This window comes from Bidens hawaiensis, unplaced genomic scaffold (assembly GCF_021521415.1).
Source record: "Bidens hawaiensis isolate Kalapana, Puna unplaced genomic scaffold, B.hawaiensis_p1.1 tig00026727_1, whole genome shotgun sequence".
Taxonomy (NCBI): domain Eukaryota; kingdom Viridiplantae; phylum Streptophyta; class Magnoliopsida; order Asterales; family Asteraceae; genus Bidens; species Bidens hawaiensis.
The window spans coordinates 37,584-61,092 of record NW_027494304.1 but is presented as its reverse complement, the minus strand read 5'-3'; the positions used below and the strand labels follow the sequence as shown (position 1 = coordinate 61,092).

Here is a 23,509-nt window from a genome sequence, read left to right as displayed (position 1 = left end):
GGAAGACTTGTTGTATCTCGGCCCAGTTTTTGATACTGTGTGTTGGTAACGAGTTAAACCACAGTTTTGCTTTGTCTTTTAATGAGAACTGTAATAACCGCAACCGAAATTCATCCTGATCGAACGTACCATCACCAATAGACCCGCAAACAGCCGAAAAATCGATCAAGTGCGAATACGGGTCTTCCGAAGCCATCCCGTTGAAATGAGGAACGATGTTGATGTAGGATGGCCGGGACTTAAAAGTTTGTTGTCCCTGCACTCGTTCCTGTGGAACCAACGGGGATGCTCCATCTGAGATAGCCGGTCTAAACCGACTGTTAACACCATGAGCCGGGGCTATGTAACTTCTCCTTTGCCCCCGGGGTTTCCCATACATCCCAGGTTAACCGGAATACCACGAACTCTTTCGGGCCGTTCCGCCCGATTAACCCTGTCTCGATCCCTTCGGTGTCTGTTAACGGGTTCAGCCCGTATTCGAATTACCGGCTCTTCTACTTCTTCTTCGTACTGATTATCACCCTCAGCCTCTGGTTCATCAAGCTCATTCTCGGGCTCAACCGCCCGATTCCTCCTAACCCATCGATCAACCTCATCATCAGCTGCCCGAAAACCCTCGTTTCCGTTATTCTCTTCACCCTCATCCTCATCTTCAGTCGGAACACTCGATCTGACATCATCAATATTTAACCTAACTCGACGATTGAGGTTATTATTTGGAGTAGATGGTCCGGCTTGGTCAAAGTTGAGGTTTAAGTTTCGGTTTTGGTTTCGGTTTTGATTTCGGGTTCTAGAAGCACGAGCTGAGTTGTTTTGGTTATTCTGGTTATTGAAGTTTGGTGGGTCCGGTATGTTGTCTGGGTGAAACATGTTGGTTTGTGGAAGTGGATCTTGGTTCTGGTTATCGTTCTGGTTCTGGTTGTGGTTTTGGTTCTGGTTTTCATTTTGATTCTGGTTCTGGTTTTGATTTTGGTTCTGGTCTTCCATTTGTGAGTTTCTGTTTTGTACTCGGTTCTGCCAAGCTACTCTCTCGATTTCGGGCTCGTAAACTAACGGAGACTGTCGGCCCGAATGGCGGGTGCGCATAAACCTGTAATCTGCACAACTAACACAACCCGTGTAAAATGAAAAAAATACAAATAAAATAAAATAAAATAAAACTTAAACTAAAAACTGAAAATTAAATAAAACACGAAAATCAAATAACACGAAAAACTAAAAGCGCACTAACTCCCCGGCAACGGCGCCATTTTGATGACCGTCGTTTGAGTCAATCAAAAACCTAATTATTCTAAATAGATAGAGCAAGTAAGGTATATTATCACAAGGAGTATGTGGTCAATGTAATTCGTGTAACAGAATTATAATTATGAAGTAACTGGTTTTAGTGCTGATCACACAAGCAATATTTTGAATTAAGATAACTAAGCAACGAACAAATAAGCGAGTTGTAAACAGTTAACAAAGCAAATCACACCCCGGGAATTCAAGTAAGAAACCAAACAGTATCTCATGTAACCTAACAGATTTATTATTAATGATTAACTGAAAACTGATCAACCAGACAAAACCTTAGACGTCAACAATTACTTTACACACGGCACTGGTTATCAAACAGTCCTTGCCAGTGTGACTCAGTTAAGGGTAATTGTACGTTTTATCGTATTCAATCTAACCAAACAGTTATATGACTAATTATCTAGCAACTGGTAACAGATCGTTCAGACCAACGTAAACCTAAACCGACCGAACACACAGAAATACTAAACATCAGTAATCATATATCAATCTTTCAATAACAAAACATAAGTATTCTTAATCACATGAGAAAAACTGTAAATGGTTACAAACTATACATCCCGGGTGCGATTCTAGGAGATTAGCCGAGCCGAGACATCATCAAATCTTCGATACGGATGATATGGATCACGTGGAAGGTCTTGGCACAAGCTATAATGGTGGAAATCGCCTCTTGGAGCTGCTGGAATCGCCTATCGTTCGTCAAAACGGAGTTAGGGTTTCATCTGATGGAAGATATGGTATTAACCAAAAAATCCCGTCTGCACACCCGTCGCGATACGCGACGGGGTCTTCTAAGGCCTATCGCGTACCGCGATTGACCATTAGTCAACACATCATTTTATCTCCCATCGCGGTACGCGATGGGGACTTCAGCACATCTCTGACACAGCAACCTTCACTTCTTTTATCGTTTTGCGTGCTGGACATCCCGGGTCTTCATTCCGTGTCACAACACGTCCACAATGAGTACTTTAACGCCTTTGACCTGAAATCCAATATTACACGTATGAAGTATCGATAGTTCTAGAATAAACAGTTAAAACTAAATAATAAACGAACTAAAACATAAACAAATTAACCGACCATCAGCAACACGTCCGCCACGTGTCGCCACGCGGCTCGGCGCCTGCCACGTGTCGCCACGTGGCAAGCCTAGTGGGTGACTGGCCAGTCCTACAGCGCGGTACGCGATGGGCCAGCCAAGGAACCCATCGCGTACCTCAATGGGACCCAAAATCAGCCCTATAAATAGCGGCCATGGGATCTTCCCAAACTCACACCAAAATTCAGTTTACTCTCTTTCACTACTCTCTCTCTACACCTCGAAATACGTGCCATCGATCCACCTCGTTTTACGTGCCCCGTTACCTCGATTTCCGTGCCACTCCCCGACATCCCGAACACGAAGGAAGTACTGCCCCGACAACCCGGTTATTTCCTCGAAGTGCGTGCCAAAAGTGTTGGTGTCTCGAAAAGCGTGCCAAGTAAGGAGAAGGAGTTGAAAAGAAAAGAGTATCGATTGAACGGCGTCGAAGTGCTGCCCAAGTGACTAGGGTGTTGCCAAGCCAAGCAAGGTAGGCATAATGTCCGACCAAAATAATATTAAAATATTATAAAGGCTTAATGCCCAAGTCGGAATTATACTCGATGAATATAAAAAGAGAAAATAAATAACAAAGAAAAGAAAGAAAAGAAAAAAAAAATAAAGATATATATATGAGTATATATATATGTGTGTATAATTATTCTTTGTTATAAAATATATTATTTAAGTATTATGAATATGCTTAAATAATAAATAAAAGAAATACGTTTATTAAAGAAGAAGAAACGTCGGATTTTTAAATATAAACTAAAGGTTTATAAAGATTACTTTTTAACTAAAAGTTTTAAAGTAAAAGAAATAATGAACTAAAGGTTCATCGAGATGATAAGACTAAAGGTCTTAAGCCGGATCGTGTATCCGACTAATGAATGTTATACTCGTACTATAGGTGCAAGATAGCGAAGGAAAGACATACGGACGGTGTTGGAAGCCGATCCCATTAAAAGGTGGATACGCCCCACTTTTACAAACTTGTTTTTAAACAAACAAACGTGTTATGTGTAAAACTTTACATGAGGCTACGTGTCTCTAAAAACATTATAAATAAGAGTATAAGCCAGCCCTCAGGCTATGGTATACGTTTGTCTGGATCCTTACATATGTGGAATGCGGTGGGCACATCGCACCACGCTTGCTCACGACCTCCAGCCACGATGGGCCGGATCTAAGTTACGTCCGAGTGGGGAATGGTCATGTGTATATTTATGGTACCTAAGTTATGTCATAAACGCTGCGGTGTTTTGCTGAGGTGACCTAGTGTAGAGACTCAAGTTTATGATAATTGTTTTAACTTGATTATTCCTAAGCCAAGATGGGCCGAGACTTACGTGGTCTCGAGGGGTAGTTAAGTAAAGAAAATATTTTTTTAGCGTCAGCATATTCACCAGCATTCGTTGCTGACGTATTTTATTAACATTTTGCAGGTAACCAAGGTTAGAGCTTGCAAGACGAAGAAGCTCAAGAATCCGATGGCTCGGATAATTTTGTGTAAATATTAAAATATGATGGTTTTGTGAAACATATAAACAAGTAAACTTAAAACGAGACTTTTGTCTCGTCTTTTGTATTGTAAATATTTATAATATCGATCCTTATGTTTTTATAAAGACTTCCGCTATAACCCGCTACTCTGATTTATTTACAAATATGGTACCAACTATGGTTCACACTCCTGGGCCTAGAATGGGGGTGTGACAGCTGGCATCGCACAAACAAAGAGACGCAAACGAGCAGCGTTGCGGGGCAAGGTTTAAGGGTTTAGGTTTACCTTTGCAAACAGTGGAGCATACGAGGTGGTGGCCCCCACCCTCTCACATATACACACTATATATATCATTATAATATTTTAATAGGGTTTGTGAAAGTTTGATGTTGTGGACGAAAAGCGGTGTTTTTAAAAACGTTTGAAATCTGATGTGATACTAATATAGCGGTTTGTATAGGTTTGGCATTATGAATGATCTTATATCGATCTTATATCAAAATATTCACTTAAAAGATAGAATTACATTGAGGTCAAGTATAACATGTATTTCGCTTGTTATGTTTGATAATATTTGTTGCTTAAATTTCTATAATAGTTTATTTAATGTAATTTCTCGACTTGGCCCAGTTTGATTTGACTTGATCCATTTTAGCCTTTTAGGTTAACTTTTTTGGTAGCAAATAAAGTTTATGAACTCATCACCGTATATCATGATACACTTATCAAATTCGAGTATATAACACATTATCTTTGTATTTTTTATAAGTTTTAGTTATCTTATAACTGTATCCTCAAACTAATAATAAATACTTATATAAATTTATAAAACACATTTGTAAAATGTCATTCATGATTTATTTATATTTTTTTAAAGTATGTTAAGTTTTTTAAAAGTTGATCCACTCAATACTTTAATCCTTAACAACTTATGAGATATAATCCATGCAAATTGTTTTCTAATAACTTTATACCTATCTACAATCCTTATAAAATATAAGTAGTGTTTGTTTTTATTTTAAGTCACAAAATTTTCTTAATAAATGAATTGTTTAATAATCTAACTAGATATTTTAATGTTGAGAAAATCATAAAAACGAGTATTATAAATTTATAACTTACGGTTAACATAACATTCAACTGCATAGCACTACAAAGGACATATTTTTAAAAGATATATGTTAAGATATATAACATATTAGATTAATAATCTAACTAATTTTGTTGATTGATGTCATTAAACATGTTGATATTTAAAAAAAAGGATAATTTCCAAAATGAACCAAAAGAGGAGAAAGAAAAAAAAAGATCCTAAATGGGTCCACATTCCCAAAGTAACCCATGAAATATGTACTGACCAGACGCTTTGGGAAAATAAACGACGAGATTTGTAATCCACTCAAAAGTTGACACGTGTAAAGGTTCTGACACACCAGACGAGATTTTTAAAAATCTCGTCTGTTCCGACCATATTTTTAAGTAAATCCACTTTTTAAAAAACAGTCCACAAAACTGTTTAATAATGTTTCTTCTCTGGTCAATCCATATTTTCTTTTTCTTGAGATTTGAGCTTTTTTAATTTCGTTTTGGTAGACGCATTTACATTGAATTTGTACCAAAGAGTTTATATTCTCAAGTTTTCTTTTTATAAGTTTTAAGAGTTTTAATATCGTCTCGACCGATAAGATTATTAGTATTCCGTCTTGACCGACAATATTTTTGATTATTCCGTTTACTCCGACTATATTTTTAATTAAGTTTTATGTGACCCCACTTTCATAAATTAAAATATTAATAAAGAAATAAGTATTGATCTTCTTCCTTGTTCTTAATGTTCTTTCATATTCTTCATGTTCTTCGAATTTATCTTCAAACTTCTGTATTTATCTTGTTAGGTATTCATCTCCAAACGTGGAGATTATGTTACCGGCGTAGTGCGATCCCAAAAACCCGGGACCAAATCCGCAACCTCTACTCGATCTCCTCTCTTATACTTCATTTCGCTAAAGTGTAGTTATGAGATTGATGGATTATAGATGGTTATAGATATACGAAGATGAAGATATAGATAGGAGAATAAAAGAGGATTTGAACTTACAAGATAAGAAACTTTGGAATATGAACTTGGAAGACTAAATTCAATGTAAATGCGTCTACCAAGACGAAATTAAAAAAGCTCAAATCTCAAGAAAAAGAAAATATGGACTGACTAGAGAATAAACATTATTAAACAGTCTTGGTGGACTGTTTTTTAAAAAGTGGATTTAGTTAAAAATCTCGTCTGGTGTGTCAGAACCTTTACACGTGTCAACTTTTGAGTGGATTACAAATCTCGTCGTTTATTTTCCCAAAACGTCTGGTCAGTACATATTTCATGGGTTACCTTGGGAATGTGGACCATTTAGGATACTTTTTTTCTCTCTCTCCTCTTTTAGATCATTTTAGGAATTATCTCAAAAAAAAGGGTGGGTGGGGGGTGTTTCATTGCTTCAACCTTTTCTTCTAAGCCCTTGATCTCCCATTAATAAATGACTTTTTAGATTTAAAAAAAACATTAATCAAACCAATGAAAGAAGAAAAGTCAAAGACTAGGAGCTCCTACCAATTAGGTCTTTTGGGAGGAGGATAAGATTGCTTCAACCTTTTCTTCTAAGAACCCTTGATCTCCAATTAATAAATGACTTTTTAGATTTAAAAAAAAACATTAATCAAACCAATGAAAGAAAAAAGTCAAAGACTAGGAGCTCCTACCAATTAGGTCTTTTGGGAGGAGGATAAGTCCATATAAAAGTTGTGGTCGTGGATAATGTGGACACGGAGGCCCATCAACTAGTTTACTATGGGCTGGTCCCAATCATACTTTTAAATTTAATGTTCAATCTAACAATGAGAATGACTGCCAATGCTAGTCACTAGACGTGTGCATTTCAGGTTTTATCCAAACCAGTTCGGGTTTAATGCCGGTACAGATTGGTTAACCCATGGTCAAAACCGATTTATGATAAACCAGATCAGGTTCAAATGGGAATGGCCCAACCTTATCCAGACCGGTCTAGCGACGGTTGGGACCAGTTTATAACCGGGTTCAAACCAGAGTTTGAAATCGGTTTAATGTGTCTAAACCAGTTCTTTTACATGTCTACTGCTCATATTTTTCTGTAGGAATGTTTATTGAAGTTTAGGTCAATACCAAAAAAAGCAACAATATTGAGCACTACGACAAATAGATCTTATGTCTCGATTTGTGTTCATCCATAACGTCTAGGAATGTGCATTTAGTCGTAATAATCCTAAACAACAACTACAAGTGAACAAATGCTCCGCCAAATCACCCGAGGCTAAACAACAACTACAAATGTTTGGACCAAAGATATCTAAATTCGAATTCTACTCATGCGTTTTATAAAATTAATCGGTTTTTAGTTGAATTCTACAACATTATTTTTATCATCTAGAATAATCGGAAAGTAAAAAACTCATCATTTGTTCAAAGATTAGACATAAGATCAATAGTTTTCTGTTGATGTTTAAAACATTTGGCACACGGTAATCGCTCCACCGCTAAGTAAGTCAAGTCATTGCAAAAATTCTTTGAGACAAATCATTTGTTTTCCAAATTAACAATAAGAAGTTTCTTTTCACACCGATTCTTGATTGTATTTTAGAATTATGCAAGAAAATGAAAAGTTGACACTTGACATCCATAGCCCAACAAAACCCTACAAAAAAAGGTTTGTAATGTCATGTCATTGTAAAATAAATTGTATCTTATCTATTAATGTACGTACTTAAGATTTAGCAAATCTTTTTACATTCTTAATTATGATTCCACCATTATCGTTTCTTAAAAAAATTGGTGTTTGTTTATATTATATTTATTCTTTAACTATTTTAATTAATCTTATGTACTAACATTACAATATGCGAACAATACTAATTTAAGAGTGTAAGTGACATATTTTTATAGAATAAAACTTTTATTTTTCTAGTTTACATTTCCACCTTTAAATTTTAGTAGAGTTATCATATGACTTCTGAATTGTAATAATTCTTTTTTTTATATGGGTTACGCTTTGAACTTTTTTTTTGTTTTAACCAATTTATGTTTTTACTCTTGAAATTTAATAGAGTTAACATATAGTCCCCGAACTTTAATAATTCTTTTTGTTTAAGCGATTTACATTTCTACCCATATACTCTAGTAGAGTTAATACTTTAGTACAACTTTTTTTTAAACATAATTTTCTTTTATTCTGTTGTACATGTAATTCTTTTTGTTATTTAATTTATTATAATTAAAGCTAAGTTTTAACTATAAACACGTTTAGTTAATTATGTGACTTGCTTATTTTTACCGTTGTTTATATTAAAGCATAGATTGTTTATATTAATTCATCAATATGTCAGGTAACAAATACATTTTCACCCACACACTCATACAATCTCCGCGAATGATGGGCTTAAATACTAGATATTCCTAGATTCAGCTTTTAAAGCTTATCCAACCGATTTAAAAACAACGGTTTTCCAAAGAGTGATACAATGTGTATCATCATTTTAGTTAATAAATTATATATATATTGCATTTTGTTCATAAATTGTTTTTGAATTAAGTGAAATTTGTCAAAGAAATTGAAATTTGAATGAATTTGACTTGGAATTGAATTTTTTTCAAAGTGAAGTGAAATTTATGAAATGATTTTGAATTGAAGTGACGAATCAATTACAAAGGAACTAGATCTATCACTATGGTCACCACCTATATGCTGACCACCCCTACCGCCGCCACATTGTTGCTACCCTGCCAACCCCACCACTTCACCATTTGGCCAACCACCACCCCAACTTTACATTGGTCACCCCACTCGATCGTTGTTGCCACTTATCCCGACAACCATAACAGTCGTTATCACTACTACATTCGGTCACTGCCCGTTGCTAAACTACTTTGCCATTGGTACCCTATCGAGGCGGCAACAAGGTTAGCGTTGGCATATTCGATGGTGTTTAGTTGTTGAAATCCATTACTTTAGTTAAATTCCTTCACATTTTGAAAGAATGATCAAATTCTTTTAAATGCAATTAATTCCGACTCAGTTGTCAAAGTGTCAACCATACACATTAAAAATGAGATTCCAAATTTTTTGAATAAAAAAAAATTAAGAGATACGATTCAAATTCAAATTCCACGCACCCTTAGTTATTATTGCGTTGATTGTTTTTTAGTTAAGTTACACTGAAATATTTAATAATATCGTTGGGGGTGTAAACGAGCCGAGCCTCAAAATAGTTAATGATTCTAACTAATTTTCGAAAATTAAACAATACACCGCTTACCTCATAGTTCATGTACATAACTGAAATCTCCAACTCCTCACCGTCATCGCCCCACTCCATTGCTGCCACCCACACAACCTCTTCCGCCACAGCTTTACCACCTCGTCTCAACCGCCCCAATGCCACCACTGTTGTTGTTGGTGATGCAGATTGCAATGGCAAACAATTGTGCTTACGTAGACATTAGTAGGTGGCGACAGTAAAACCCGAGAGATCCTGAAAAGCTGTTTATCTCAAACGCTACTTCATGTAACAGAGAATTTTATTTCTAACTTAGTATGATATGTGTTCTTACCATACTCATTTATTGTTTATTTCTTATTATAATTTGAATCCCGATACTGGATTAAGCATCAGAGCATAATAATGTTGAAATAGAAGTGCGCCTAAGGACACTTTAGTCAATATGATCTCATATTGTGATATTTCTCAGACTTACGAATATAAATATACTCCCATCAAGTTATTTTATGAAAAAATCATCTCACATAGTTTTATATGATAGGTGGTGGGGGTGTGGTGATAGTATCGACGACAAGCCGACAACAACTTTGACGATAATGACTGGCATGTAGCGGTTTACATGTTAAAAACTGCAATAACTTATCATAATTTCGAATTACTTTCTAGTTCCAACCAATCACATTATTACTAACATAACCTTAAAGAATTATTATTGTTCACATTAGACTTTAGATTAGGATAACAAGATATTTATAAGGGCTCATGTAGAGTTTGTAGTAGACAATATTTTAGTAAAAAACAATACAATATAATATCTAGTCGTACCATATAATATAATATTATAATGTTAGAAAACATTAGAATGTGATATGTATTCGAAAAAGTGAAATGAAATGAAATGAATCCACCGTTCTTGATTTTAGAGTAGTAGATAGATCGGGTTTAATGTGGAGATAGAGCTTGTGGGGCTTTCTCTTTCTTTTTCTTTCACACATCTGTAACACTAATTCACCTGCATATTCATCCATCTAATCTCTTCACATCAGGTACCAACACACACCCTTTTGTTTGATTTACCATTAGGGTTTTCAAATTCATGGTTAATTGATGTTCTATATGTCTTTAATTTGTTCACTGAGGTGGGTTTCTTGTGATTGTATGTTTGTTTGTCTTGTTTTGCCTGTTTTGGTAGAGTTTTTAGCTTGTAAGTTAACATGCACACCACCTGTTTGTTAAAATGCCTCAGTGAAAGATACCCTTTTTTGTTTTGTTTTTTATTGCAATTTTGTTGAATTAAGCTTGGGGGTTTTGTTTTGGAGTTGGGTTTTCGGGTTCTGCGGTTTTTAAAGAGCTTGATTTGTAGTTCTTTTTTGGTTTTTTAGGAAGTTAAGGGGTGTTGAATTCGGATTGATTTGATGCGAACGAGGCTGATCAGATCGATTACATGGCGGAAGAAGGGGAGATGTCGGATTTTGTAGACGAAGTGGACGAAGAAGAAGAAGAAAACGGTGGTGAAGATCAAAATCTTGATGATTATGCTATGGTCAGTCTAGTTTCACATTTTCTCGGTTATTAAATGTAGCATAATATAATATGCTCGATTTTCAAAGTTTTAATGTTTGATAGCTTATGAAGGTGACGGATACGTCCTCAGCTCAAGCAAGATCCGGGAAAGATATACAAGGCATTCCATGGGAAAGATTGAATATAACAAGAGAAAGTTATAGACGTACACGGCTTGAACAGTATAGAAACTATGAGAATATTCCCTTGTCGGGTGAAGCTGTCGATAAGGTATAATTGTACTCGTATTTATGAATATGACTACCGTCCTTTTCCACTTATTGATATTATATGACAACTTTATTGTTATTATTATTATTATGGGTGTAGAAATGTAAACAAAAGTCAAAGGGTGGAAACTACTACGATTTCTTTCATAATACACGATCAGTGAAGCCTACAATCCTTCATTTTCAGGTTTATAACGTTCTCTTTGTTCAAGATTTTGTTTTCAAGTAGATTGATATTAAAGTAATGTGTTTGCTATTTCAGCTAAGGAACCTTGTATGGGCGACTTCAAAGCATGATGTATACCTCATGTCTAACTACTCGATCATGCATTGGTCATCACTATCTCAAAACTTGACAGAAATCCTCAATTTTTCTGGGCATGTGGCGCCTACTGAGGTACTTTAGTATATATTTTTAAATGTTATTGAGACTATCCCGTGCTGATATTTATTTTGTGGCTCAGAAACATGCCGGAAGTTTGTTAGAAGGTTTCACACAAACTCAGATCAGTACACTTGCAGTCAACGATGAATTTCTTGTTGCAGGAGGCTTTCAAGGAGAGCTTGCTTGTAAGGTAATTTGTTCGTACAAAGACTTAAGTAGTTGGTCTAAGGTTTAGTTTTTCTTTTTTAACATTTTAGTGATCGTTCATAGTTTTTGTTAAATTATGCAGAGATTGGATAAACATGGGGTAAGTTTTTGTACAAGAACAACTTATGAAGATAATGCTATTACAAATGCTATAGAGATATACGATAGCTTGAGGTAATTATGAATTATGTACATGTTTAATAGAAGATACATTATTGTTGGTGTGTTGACTTATTTTTTATTAATATTGTTACTTTGTAGTGGTGGAATGCATTTTATGGCCTCGAACAACGATTGTGGTTTGAGGGAGTATGATATGGATGGCTTTCAGCTTGTGAATCATTTCCGTTTTCCTTGGCCCGTGAATGTGAGTTTCGTAAATTGGACAGGTCATGTGGGTTGGGCTGATTGATCAATTTGGGTTCCGGTCAAAACATGAATACTGTTAGCACGGGTCAAATTGGTTTGGGCTGGCTTTGGCTAACCTGTAAACACTGAATCACTTTTTTTAGAAGATCATAAAAGTGAGTTTACAAAAAAGAGTAAACTACGGTTTTAGTCCATGTGATTTGTCAAAAAATATTGTTTATAGTCCAAAAGTTTCTTTTTAGTCCATGTGGTTTGTCAAAAATTATTGTTTATAGTCCAGAAGTTTATTTTTAGTCCATGTGGTTTGTCAAAAATTATTGTTTATAGTCCAAAAGTTTATTTTTTGTTCTTTTCAGTTCATTAGTTTCATTCTCATTTCAATTAACACTGTGTTTTAACTCTGTTAAATAGAAGGGCGTATTATTCCTTATGTGTAAAAAGACTAAAATGCCGTTCTTTTATTACAGTACTAAAATTCTGAACTTTTTCCCTAATAAAGTGATATAGATAGTTTTATGCATATGGAATACATTAGAGGTGACTTTCAACCAGATGTTTTTTTTTTGTTGAATCTTCTAACCAACCTGTTTTTCTTAGAAAGACGTTTTAGTCTATATGTGTAAAAAGACTAAAATACCCTTCTATAATTACAGTAATAAAAATCAGAACTTCTTTTCTTAATAAAGTGGCATAGAAAGTTTTATTAATATGAATACGTTAGCGGTGACTTTCAACCCAATATTTCTTTTTAGTTAAATCTTTTAATGAACCTGCTTGACACCTTAGAGTTAAAACACAACCCAAATTAACGTCCCGTTGTACTTTTTCTTGTTGCAGCATACATCTTTGAGCCCGGATCGCAAGCTCATAACTGTAGTCGGTGATAATCTTCATGGATTGCTAGTAGACTCCACAAGTGGAAAGGCAAGAACTTTCAACAATATTATTTTGATAATTTCCTTTTCAAATAATGACATCATTCTTCTTTTGGCAGACGATTGCCACAGTGGAAGGCCACTTGGACTACTCATTTGCATCGGCGTGGCATCCAGGTGGCAACATCTTTGCAACAGGCAATCAAGACAAGACGTGCAGAGTATGGGATGTAAGAAACCTTTCAGAACCAGTTTCGGTTCTTAAAGGCAACATGGGGGCAGTTCGGTCAGTTCGTTTTTCATCAGACGGGCAGTTCTTGGTGGTTGCAGAGCCTGCAGATTTTGTTCATGTCTACAACACCAACTTGAACTATGAGAAAAGACAAGAAATTGATTTCTTTGGGGAAATATCTGGCGTGTCTCTTAGTCCCGATGATGAAACGCTTTATGTTGGCGTGTGGGACCGGACTTATGCCAGCCTGTTGCAGTTCAACAAAAGGCATAGGTATGGGTATCTGGATTCGTTTGTGTAGTGATATTTATGGTGAAATAAGGCGACCCGTGTGTTGGAAGAGACCAGTATGTATAGTGAAAATCTTTTGAAGTTGAGAAAGGTTTGTTGACTATGTTAGGAGCCTTGTATAAGTTAGGGGCAAATGGGTTGTTGGTTGTTTAATGTCGAATTATGGTTGGGTTATGCTGCCGTTGATGACAGCGTTCTTGCAATGTATGGTTGGTTGATCATGTTTTTGTTGTTCCTTTTAAGGGTGTGTTTGAAGTAGGTACCGACCGACAATACGAAAAATGTTCTGTGTTCACTGTTGAGTTTGCCAGAATCGACAGTACCCTTATATGGTGCAACTTACCGTATCCGAACTCATACTACCAGTTGGTTGCCGAAACAAGCCATCGGCAATTATCTCACACAAGAGGATATTGTAGGTGATGCTCATGACTTCTTAGTGCCACATTTGAAGATCAAGAAATGACTTGTCGTGCAACAGAAACCCATTTAATTAGTTTTTCGGTCACACTATTTTCATTATAGTTTCAATTAACTCCAGGTGGCTGTGCAAACAAATTGAGCCGAGTCCAAGCTCGACTAGGCTCGAGTCAAGCTTGTTTAACTTACACAGAGCTTGAGCTTGGCTCGTTTAAATCTCTATTTCTAAAGCTCGGCTCAGGCTTGGTTCGTTTACTATTTTTTAGTTTATTTTTATATACTTATAATTATTTTTTTATATATATTGTTTTCGATTATAATTTTATATATAAGATAAGATCTTATCTTAAATATATATAAATGAAACCTTTTTATATTCTCTTAAGCATCAAGATTGCTTTATTTGTAAATTGAGGTTTCTCATGCATTTGATCTGAATACATGTGTATGTCTTATTAAACTCAAATAGTCCTTAAACAGGTTAAAAAATCTCATTAAATTAAATCTTACCAAATATTTTGTATAAAGATCCATATTAAAAATTAATATTAGTTTTTTTTAATATTTTTTATAATTAAAAAACAATTTTATAGTAAACAAAAAATAAGCGGGTTATGGATCTCACCAAACTCAAATAGCTTTTAAACCGGGTTATAACATTTCATTTAGTTGTGACCCTTTCATCATCAAATCTTAAGTATATTATTAACTTGTTTACAATAAATAAAATTAAAATCCAAAAAAATATATAAATATTAGAAACGAATAATGTAAAACAACCTCGTAATACGGGGATAAAAACTAGTATGTATGTATGTGTGTGTGTGTGTGTGTATATATAAGTTAGTTATTTTTCCATAATATTAAATAAATTAATTAATAATTAACAAATATACATTATAAAAATTATGTTAATGATAGACTCGTTAGGCTCGCGAGCCGGCTCGAGCTCAATAAGTGAAGCTCGGGCTCATTTATTAAACGAGTTTACTTGCAGGCTCGGGCTCGAGCGTTTGTTTAAGCTCAACTCGATCGAGCTTTTTCACGAGCCGATCTCGAGTAGCTCAGGAGCAGCTCGGCTCATTTGCACCACTAACTCCAAGTTTATATATCGACTATTTCTTCAATTAAAAGTATGAGTATTTTAGTCCATTTACACATAAGGGACTGTATATTACAAAAATCTATACATAATAAATAAGTAGTTGATTACACCACGTGTCATAATTATGTGGGTCCAAAATTCCTTTTCACGTTTCTCTTATTTCATACGTAATTTCAATTATATCTTATATCAAAATATCATTTTATAATTCATAAATCTTCATTATTAACTAGTTATTGTATAGGATTGGTCTTGCCCCTACCTCTCACCCACCATCTTGCCCTACCATAGGGTTGGCCCTCAAAGATTACGCGCCTCGGTCGGTTGTCCGGTCCCTACCTCTCACCCACCATTTTCCATCCTATCCCGGGGAGGGGGGGGGGGGGGGTACCCAGACAATGATTGAAACCGTGGTCAAAATTCCGGGCACACAAAATTATCTAATACCCCATACCCGTTCTACAGCAGTTAAGCCGACAAGCTACTGTACCAAACTTGCAGGAACCAGTTCTAATTAGAGAAATTCCTGCTTAGTATTTTTATCTCATTCCATGTCACACTAGCTATATAGTAGTTGATACATGCACATGTATCTTCTTGGGATGTTTCAGCTTCAAACATGGAAAAAGTAGCTTATTAGATTTATTGTTGTAAAGAATAGTACATGAGTAACATTTGGCATAAAAAACAGTAATTGATACAGGCATTATAGGCCAACTACGAGCGGGTTCTCTAACAAACGTCCCGTGCTATTTTACATTTACATACATGTATATATATAAAATGGTATAAGCGAGCTCTCTAACGAACTCTAACATGCATCAAGACCGATCTTTATATAGCAGGTCACACAAAAGATGCATATTGATGCATTAAGGAGACTTTTGATACATGAACGAAAGGTGGTACGCATTCACGTAAAATTTAACATGTGTTTGTTGGAATAAAAACGGATACACAAATTAAAATGTAAATATGACCATATTGTTGCGTAACGCCAGATTATATGCATATTTAACTACTACCATATCTATATCTATATATGACTGACTATATACAAGTATATCACATGAAAAAATGACTAGTACGTTTTCATGATTTTCGAGTCAGTTTTGTAATTCAAATGTTTTTCCACACTTCAATAATATTTATTTGTTACGAAGAGGAGTAAATTAGTACATGTTTGTAACAAATTTTATAGAAATATATGTTCACAATGTGTCAATTATGCATCTTATTAATTTCTTGTAAAGTGTCATGTACCCTAAGCTACAAATGTTAAAACAAATTATACCTATTTGTCTTATAATTTATAAATTAGGCATTTAGGCGGTCATCAAATGATGGATATAAAATGATTCATGTGAAGAAGTAACAAAAGTGTCTCACTCTCACACGGGCTTCTCATATTTTCTTTCAACTTCATTAAATAATAATGAAAATATAACAAAATCAAATATGATATCATATTTAATACAATGAATTTATGATTGCAAACAAATATATATGTATCTTTTACCTCGAAACATGTTTAAAAAACATTTATGACATATCCAAGAAACCCGTGAGCAGTTTTCTAACATGCATAGTTGTCATTTATACAACAATAACAATACTTAAATCACCTAATCTCATACTTGTAGTTCCTTTCTTGACTACATTTTTCTGTCTCCAATAAAAATATAAAATATACAATATATCTAATGATTATATGTAGTTAGCTATCTTTGAAAGAAGGAAAATCAGAAAAAAAAATATATATAATTATGTGTTATACACTTATACCTCTATAATTATATCACAAGAATACCCATACATATAGTCCTAAGAAACTGGTTCAAAAAGTATAGGACATGGATGACATGTATGAGACTGAGATTTTACCAATACTCGTCCCAAAACTGTCTCATTGTCGTCTCTAACCAACTTAATTAATGATTCATGCAAATGTGATTTGCATTGTTTGGATTAAGAGTGAATATCGTCAACTCTAGTGACTTTGACTCGTGGATGTTTGGCCACTGAGTGAATATCAACACTATATGCAACGCAAAACAGATTCTAATTTTTTTCTATTTGTCCATAATAACTTATACATAAATCAGATACGATCATCTAATTTTTATATTCGTATAACTCATTCTTTTTATATGATTGCATACCAAGAGTAACAGAAGATTCATGACCATAGTTATGGCTATTGTCTGAAATCGTAATACATTAATAAAAATAACTATCTTTCTGATTTTTTCTCCTATAAAATGATCAATGTTGTATAAAAATAATACACATTTTTTGGATTGCAAATTTGAAATCCTCAGATGGTTTAATTTTAATGTAGAATATTAATAAAAAAGAAAAAAAAATCAAATAAAGGCATAGATCATTAGGGGTTTTCTAAAGACACTGCCCTCTTGCTAAAGAACCTCACCAATTCGCCCGCCCCAAATAAGGCTATACGAGACGTATAGGTCCCCGTATAGTCTTATACGAGACGTATAAGGGGGGTGGGTGTATCTAATAGGACCCATTATTATTCAAGTAGTCACCTGTCATTCTTAGTCAATGGAGTATTCTATGATCAGTGTGTAACTAACTAACTACAGTACAAAGACAAATGCACAGTGTACAAGTAAGAAAGTGAAAAGTTAAATGTCAGGAAAGTATAACAGATAATGAAAAAGGTACAACATAGTGGAGACAAGAATGTAAGTGCCCAAATTCTGATGAAGAAAAACACAGTGGTGCAAAGATGAAGGTAGAGACAAACAACTATCGATTACCAATCCACACCATGTGCATCTATGCTTTAGCGGGTCCCATCACCACTTACTTAGGTTTCAAACATTCCATTCCCTCCTTTCAATCTTACATTTGTTTCAAAACAAACATATAAATATGTTTGTATTTAGATACTAGGATTTTTTTTTCTATTAAAATACAATACAGGTTTAATGTAGACAAGTTTGAATTTAGTCTAAATAAGTTTGGATCAGTTTCAAGTCATATACGTTTAGCTAAATGGTTGGATTCAAGTTAACAGAAAGATCTGTTTACTTCGATTCGTTTTCTTAAAAATGTATGTCAAATTTAGAAGCTTACATGAAAAGAAGTAAAGAACATCAATGTAACTAATTTATAAACATTTGTATTTTTTGCTATAAATTTTCTAATTTTAAGATATATTAATTTTATGTAAACGGGTCATATTTATTTGAACACGTGAATATAGATAGGTTAAACACTTAAAAATGTAATATTTTTTAAACAAGGGGTTACACATATTGTGTTTCGGTCCATATGTCTAACATGATTCTGAGGTTGTATTGTGTTTTGATTCACATAAAATTTCATGTTCATGTCGACCATCAATCCACAGACACGACCCGTTTAATACCTGTATGGCTTTTCTGTAACGGAAAAAATGAGGGTTTTCTTATATCATAACTTTTTTAATCTCAGTTGGTTCACTGAGATTTGCACAGTGACTCTTGAAAGTTGAAACTTCCACTTTAAACAGTTAAGTACAAGATATAAAGCAAAAGGTACAACCTGATCAAGAGATTTCAAACATCAATTCCAAGTCCCAATGATGATACTAAAACTAGGGAAAAACACACTAGTGTAAAGATGAAGCAAAAAACAAAAAAGCCCATTTGCATGTGGGTCAAGTCAAGTGGGCCCCACACTTTTATATAAACTTTTTATTCTTTAACAAACTTCCCACTACATAAATAATAACCAAACTAACTCACTTAACACCTTCACTTCCATCTCTTCCATGTACCATTCAACCACTTAAATGGCTCATCTTCAATTCATCATTCTTGCATTAATCTCATTAACATCTTGCAAAGCCAATATTGATCATCATGATGATGATAATGTTGATGATGTTATAGGACTCATAGCATTCAAAGCAGACATCATTGACTCATCATCACATCTATCATCATGGAATCAAGATGACACCTCCCCATGTTCTTGGAAGTTCATAACATGTAATCCAGCCACCGGACGGGTCACCGAGCTGTCATTAATCGGGTTAAACCTGTCCGGAAAGCTTGGTATAGGCCTCCAAAAGGTCCAAAACCTCCAAGTACTAAATCTTGCTCATAACAACTTCACTGGACCCCTTAACCCTCAACTATCACTCCTTAACAATCTTGTAAACCTTAATCTTTCGCATAACAGTCTTTCGGGTACCATCCCGCCTTTTTTAACCAACTCCAGAAGGTTAAAGTTTCTTGATTTGTCCAAAAACTCGTTATCTGGTCCGGTTGATAACGAGTTTTTCTCATCATGTTCGTCTCTTCGAGTACTCTCATTATCTGGAAACAACCTTAACGGACCGATTCCTAGCTCGGTTTCACAATGTAGTACTCTAAACCATCTTAATCTCTCCAAAAACCGGTTTTCTGGTACCCCGGATTTCACTAGGGGTCTTTGGTTGTTGACACGGGTTAGAACGCTGGATCTTTCGCATAATGCGTTAACGGGTAGTGTACCGGATGGTGTCTCGGGTTTGCATTACTTGAAAGAGCTTTTTCTACAAGGGAATCATTTTTCTGGAAGTTTGCCTTTTGATCTTGGCTTATGCTCACATTTAAATAAGTTGGATTTAAGTAATAATATGTTTAAGGAATCAGTTCCTGTTTCTTTCAATGGGCTTGCTTCTTTAAGTTACTTAAATCTAGCGAATAATATGTTAACCGGCGAGTTTCCTAAATGGATCGGGCGATTAAACGACTTGGAATACTTGGATGTTTCGGGCAATGGGTTAACCGGGACACTCCCGGAGTCAGTTTGTGGCTTGGGATTACTAACTTACATGAGTCTTTCGGGTAATAATATAAGTGGGAACATTCCTAATCCTAAATCATTGATCTACTCGAGTAAGCTCTCGGTGGTTCGGTTAAGAGGGAATAGGTTCAATGGTAGCATACCCGAGGGGTTGTTTGAGCTCGGGTTGACACAGATTGATCTTTCGAGGAACCAGTTGACCGGTTCGATCCCTCCTGGATCGAGCCGGCTTTTTGAGACTCTTGAGTCTATGGATCTGTCTGCGAACGGGTTAACGGGTGACATACCGGCTGAAATGGGACTTTTCTCAAAGTTGAGGTACTTGAACTTGTCTTGGAATAATTTTGAGACAAGAATGCCCTTGAAGCTTGGGTATTTTGAGAATTTAACTGTGTTGGATCTAAGAAGTGGAGCGTTTCATGGGTCGGTCCCGGCTGATATATGCAACTCGGGCAGCCTTGAAATATTGCAGCTTGATGGGAATTCGTTAACGGGAATGATACCCGAAGAGATCGGGAGGTGTTCGTCGCTCTACTTGCTGTAAGTCTTCTTGTAACATCTTTAAATCCGGAGGTGGTCAAACATGGCCGGTTTGGGTAGCAGGTCAAAACGGGTCATTCTAATCATTGGTCAAAACACACACGCTGGTTTTTAGTAAATTGCGGTTTTCGTCCCTAAGGTTTGCTAAAAGTAAATTACGGTTTTTCTAAAATTTTCGGTTTTCGTCCCTGTGGTTGACCCAAAATACTTTTATTCAAAAGGCTTTAGGGTTTTTCAGTAAATTACAGTTATCATCCCTGTGGTTTGCTAAAAGTAGCCATTTTAACCCCAAAGTTTTAAACTTGTGATTTTAGTTTTTTAACTCAAAAGTTAACAGTAGAGATGGTGTTGTTAATTAGGTGGATATGATTGTAATAAAGACGAAAGATCAGGGACTGAAATCGCAACTTTAAAGTTTAAACTTTTTGAGTAAAACCACAATGACGAAAACCGTAATTTACTCTTTTTCCCAAAGTTAGTTTGTTAAATATGCTTACAAAAACAATATTATTACAGAAGCAATCAAATCTTATGAATAAAACGATTTAGGAAGTTGTACGCGTCAAAAATACACATTCTAGTTTCTACCCATTTTTTACCCGTTTCCTAGCGACCCACATTAAGGGCAAAAGCGTAATTTGACCTTACCTTTGCGATACACGCAGGAGCATGTCTCACAACGATTTACGAGGATTCATTCCAAGATCAATGTCACTTCTGAAAAAACTCAAGATTCTCAAACTCGATTCCAACGAGCTAAGTGGGGAGATACCACAAGAGTTAGGTGGACTAGAAAACCTCTTAGCAGTTAACATATCCTACAACAGACTGCAAGGAAGACTTCCTGATAAGGGCATATTTCCAAGCTTACAAGAAAGTTCTTTAGAGGGTAATATGGGAATTTGTTCACCTTTTCTAAAAGGTCCATGTAAAATGGATGTCCCAAAGCCTTTAGTTCTTGACCCGTTTTCGTACGGGAATCAAATGGGCGATCGCGAAGGAGGGGCAAAATCGTCGAAAGGTTCCAAGCATCATAAGTTTCTTAGTGTTTCCGCTATTATTTCCATTTTAGCAGCTGTGTTAATATCCATTGGTGTGTTGGTGATAAGCTTGCTGAATATATCAGCAAGAAAACGGCTGCAGTTTGTCGCTAACGCGCTTGAGAGTTGCTCAAGCTTGGCTCGGTCAACACGCAGCCTATCGATCGGGAAGCTTGTGTGGTTTGATTCCAAGATTGCCCCTGGTTGGGTTGGTAACCCGGAGTCATTGTTGCATAAGGCAGCTGAGATTGGGAAGGGTATTTTTGGAACTGTGTACAAGGCTTCGTTAGGCGAAGAAGGTAGAGATCTTGCAGTCAAAAACCTTGTTGTGTCAAACATGATTCAATATCCGGAAGATTTCGATCGAGGGGTTCGGGTTTTAGGGAAAGCAAGACATCCAAATCTTGTGTCAGTTAAAGGATATTATTGGACACCTAACTTGCAGCTTCTAGTGACCGAATATGCACCTAATGGTAGCTTACAATCCAAACTCCATGAATGGTCAACTTCAAGTCAACCGCTTTCGTGGTCAAAGCGGTTCAAGATCTTGCTAGGAACAGCGAAGGGTCTAGCCCACTTGCACCATGCGTTTCGTCCACCTATCGTTCACTATAATCTGAAACCGAGTAACATTCTTCTAGATGATGAATTCAATCCTAAAATATCAGATTTCGGATTGACTAGAATTCTAGCCAAACTTGACAAGCAAGTAATGAGTAACCGGTTTCAAAGTGCGTTAGGCTATGTGGCTCCAGAGTTAGCGTGTCAAAGCTTGCGTGTCAACGAGAAATGTGATGTTTATGGGTTTGGGATTTTGGCTCTTGAGGTAGTGACAGGTAGGCGACCGGTCGAATATGGAGATGATAACGTGTTGATACTTGAGGAGCAAGTTAAGATGATGTTAGAAGAAGGTAATGTGCTAGACTGTGTTGATATGAGCATGGGACAGTATCCTGAAGAAGAGGTTTTGCCTGTACTTAAACTGGCATTAGTATGCACTTCTCAGATACCTTCAAGCAGGCCGTCGATGGCGGAAGTGATTCAGATATTACATGTCATCAAGACCCCTATTCCTAACAGGATGGAAGCTTATTAATTATTAAGAGTGTTAGAATGAAAGCTTTAATTATGTATAATTGTAGTACTTTTGTTCTTAGATATTAATGTTTTCACCTTGCATGGGTGGTTTTATTCATTATCTAGCTTCAGTTTTTTTTTTTAATTTCAAAAAGTTAGCTAACTTTGGTCAGTATTACAATCTATATAAACATACCGAGACAGAAATTATGAATTCAACGAGCATTAGTGGAAGGGGATCGATAATAGTTGCGATTGCATCGGGTTTATACTACCTTTAATTGTAAGTAGAAGTAAGAATGTGTATTCTTGGGATGATTTTTACTTTTTAACATACATATGGTATTTATACTACAAAGATTTTCTAGTATACGCCCTGCTTGCGGTGCGCGCATATAATGTATATATGTGTGAACCCTCGGGTGGGCAAAAGTAAAATTGCACTAATTTTGACGTTATTTTACTAATCTCGTGAAAATAACGTTAAAAGTGGCGGAAGGTTAATCAGGCATCATGTGGTGGCGTTAATAGCCGAAAGACAAGGGCACATGCACCAATCAGCCGTGTCCCGATGATTGAGTGCTATGTGCCTTATGTCCAAGGCTTGATGCAAAACTACTATCGAGCCGAGGGTCTCACCGGAAGCAGCCTCTCTATCCCTATGGGATAGAGGTAAGGCTGTCTACATCTTACCCTCCTCAGACCCTACCATAGCATTGCTATTGGTGGGATATACTGAGTACGATGATGATGATGATGATGATGATGATGATGATGAAAGATTTTCTAGTATGAGAGACAATCATTATTGGTTCGAAAATGAGTTCATCCAATTATATATAACGCTCATCTTAAAATAACAGAATTTTAGTTATGGTAGTTTGATTTTGAAGTACTGCCTCATTAAAAAAAATCTTGCTAAAGAAAAAATCAATGAGAAGAAACTTTAGCTAAGGAAAAACGAGTGCAGTATCTAGCACCCCCTTCAAGTTATCCGTTGATCATTATACTGTTTGTTCTTGTTCATGTCGCATTCCAATATTATGAAAGTGTTTCTTGATTAGGTAAGTCGTAAGCATGGTCATGGGTCAATAAACAACCGTCGGCCTACGTATGCTGATTCAGTAAGCACGATATGAGCGAATCATGTTGGCCCAACTGTCCAAGTTTGGGGGCACAGT

At 35.7% G+C, this 23,509-nt stretch overlaps 2 protein-coding genes across 5 annotated transcripts; both read left to right on the top strand.

The window, feature by feature from the left end:
• The first annotated feature begins 10,047 nt into the window (after positions 1 to 10,047).
• Positions 10,048 to 13,564, top strand: LOC143573928 (putative WD repeat-containing protein C2A9.03). Of its 4 annotated transcripts, none has more exons than XM_077058688.1 (9): positions 10,048 to 10,237; positions 10,574 to 10,734; positions 10,827 to 10,985; positions 11,085 to 11,171; positions 11,247 to 11,381; positions 11,449 to 11,559; positions 11,659 to 11,750; positions 11,838 to 11,943; positions 12,783 to 13,288. In XM_077058688.1, exons 2-9 carry the CDS (start codon positions 10,636 to 10,638, stop codon positions 13,083 to 13,085), a joined length of 1,092 nt encoding a protein of 363 aa, XP_076914803.1. In that variant the 5' UTR covers positions 10,048 to 10,237; positions 10,574 to 10,635; the 3' UTR covers positions 13,086 to 13,288. The 4 variants fall into 4 exon arrangements, with proteins under 4 accessions (XP_076914803.1, XP_076914802.1, XP_076914806.1 ...); XM_077058687.1 differs by having other exon boundaries at positions 10,818 to 10,985; XM_077058691.1 differs by lacking the exon at positions 10,048 to 10,237 and having other exon boundaries at positions 10,617 to 10,734; positions 12,783 to 12,869; positions 12,940 to 13,564.
• Positions 13,565 to 18,670: 5,106 nt separating this feature from the next.
• Positions 18,671 to 22,467, top strand: LOC143573927 (probably inactive leucine-rich repeat receptor-like protein kinase At3g28040). The gene is made up of 2 exons (XM_077058686.1): positions 18,671 to 20,211; positions 20,877 to 22,467. Exons 1-2 carry the CDS (start codon positions 18,671 to 18,673, stop codon positions 22,345 to 22,347), a joined length of 3,012 nt encoding a protein of 1,003 aa, XP_076914801.1. The 3' UTR covers positions 22,348 to 22,467.
• The last annotated feature ends 1,042 nt before the right edge of the window (positions 22,468 to 23,509 follow it).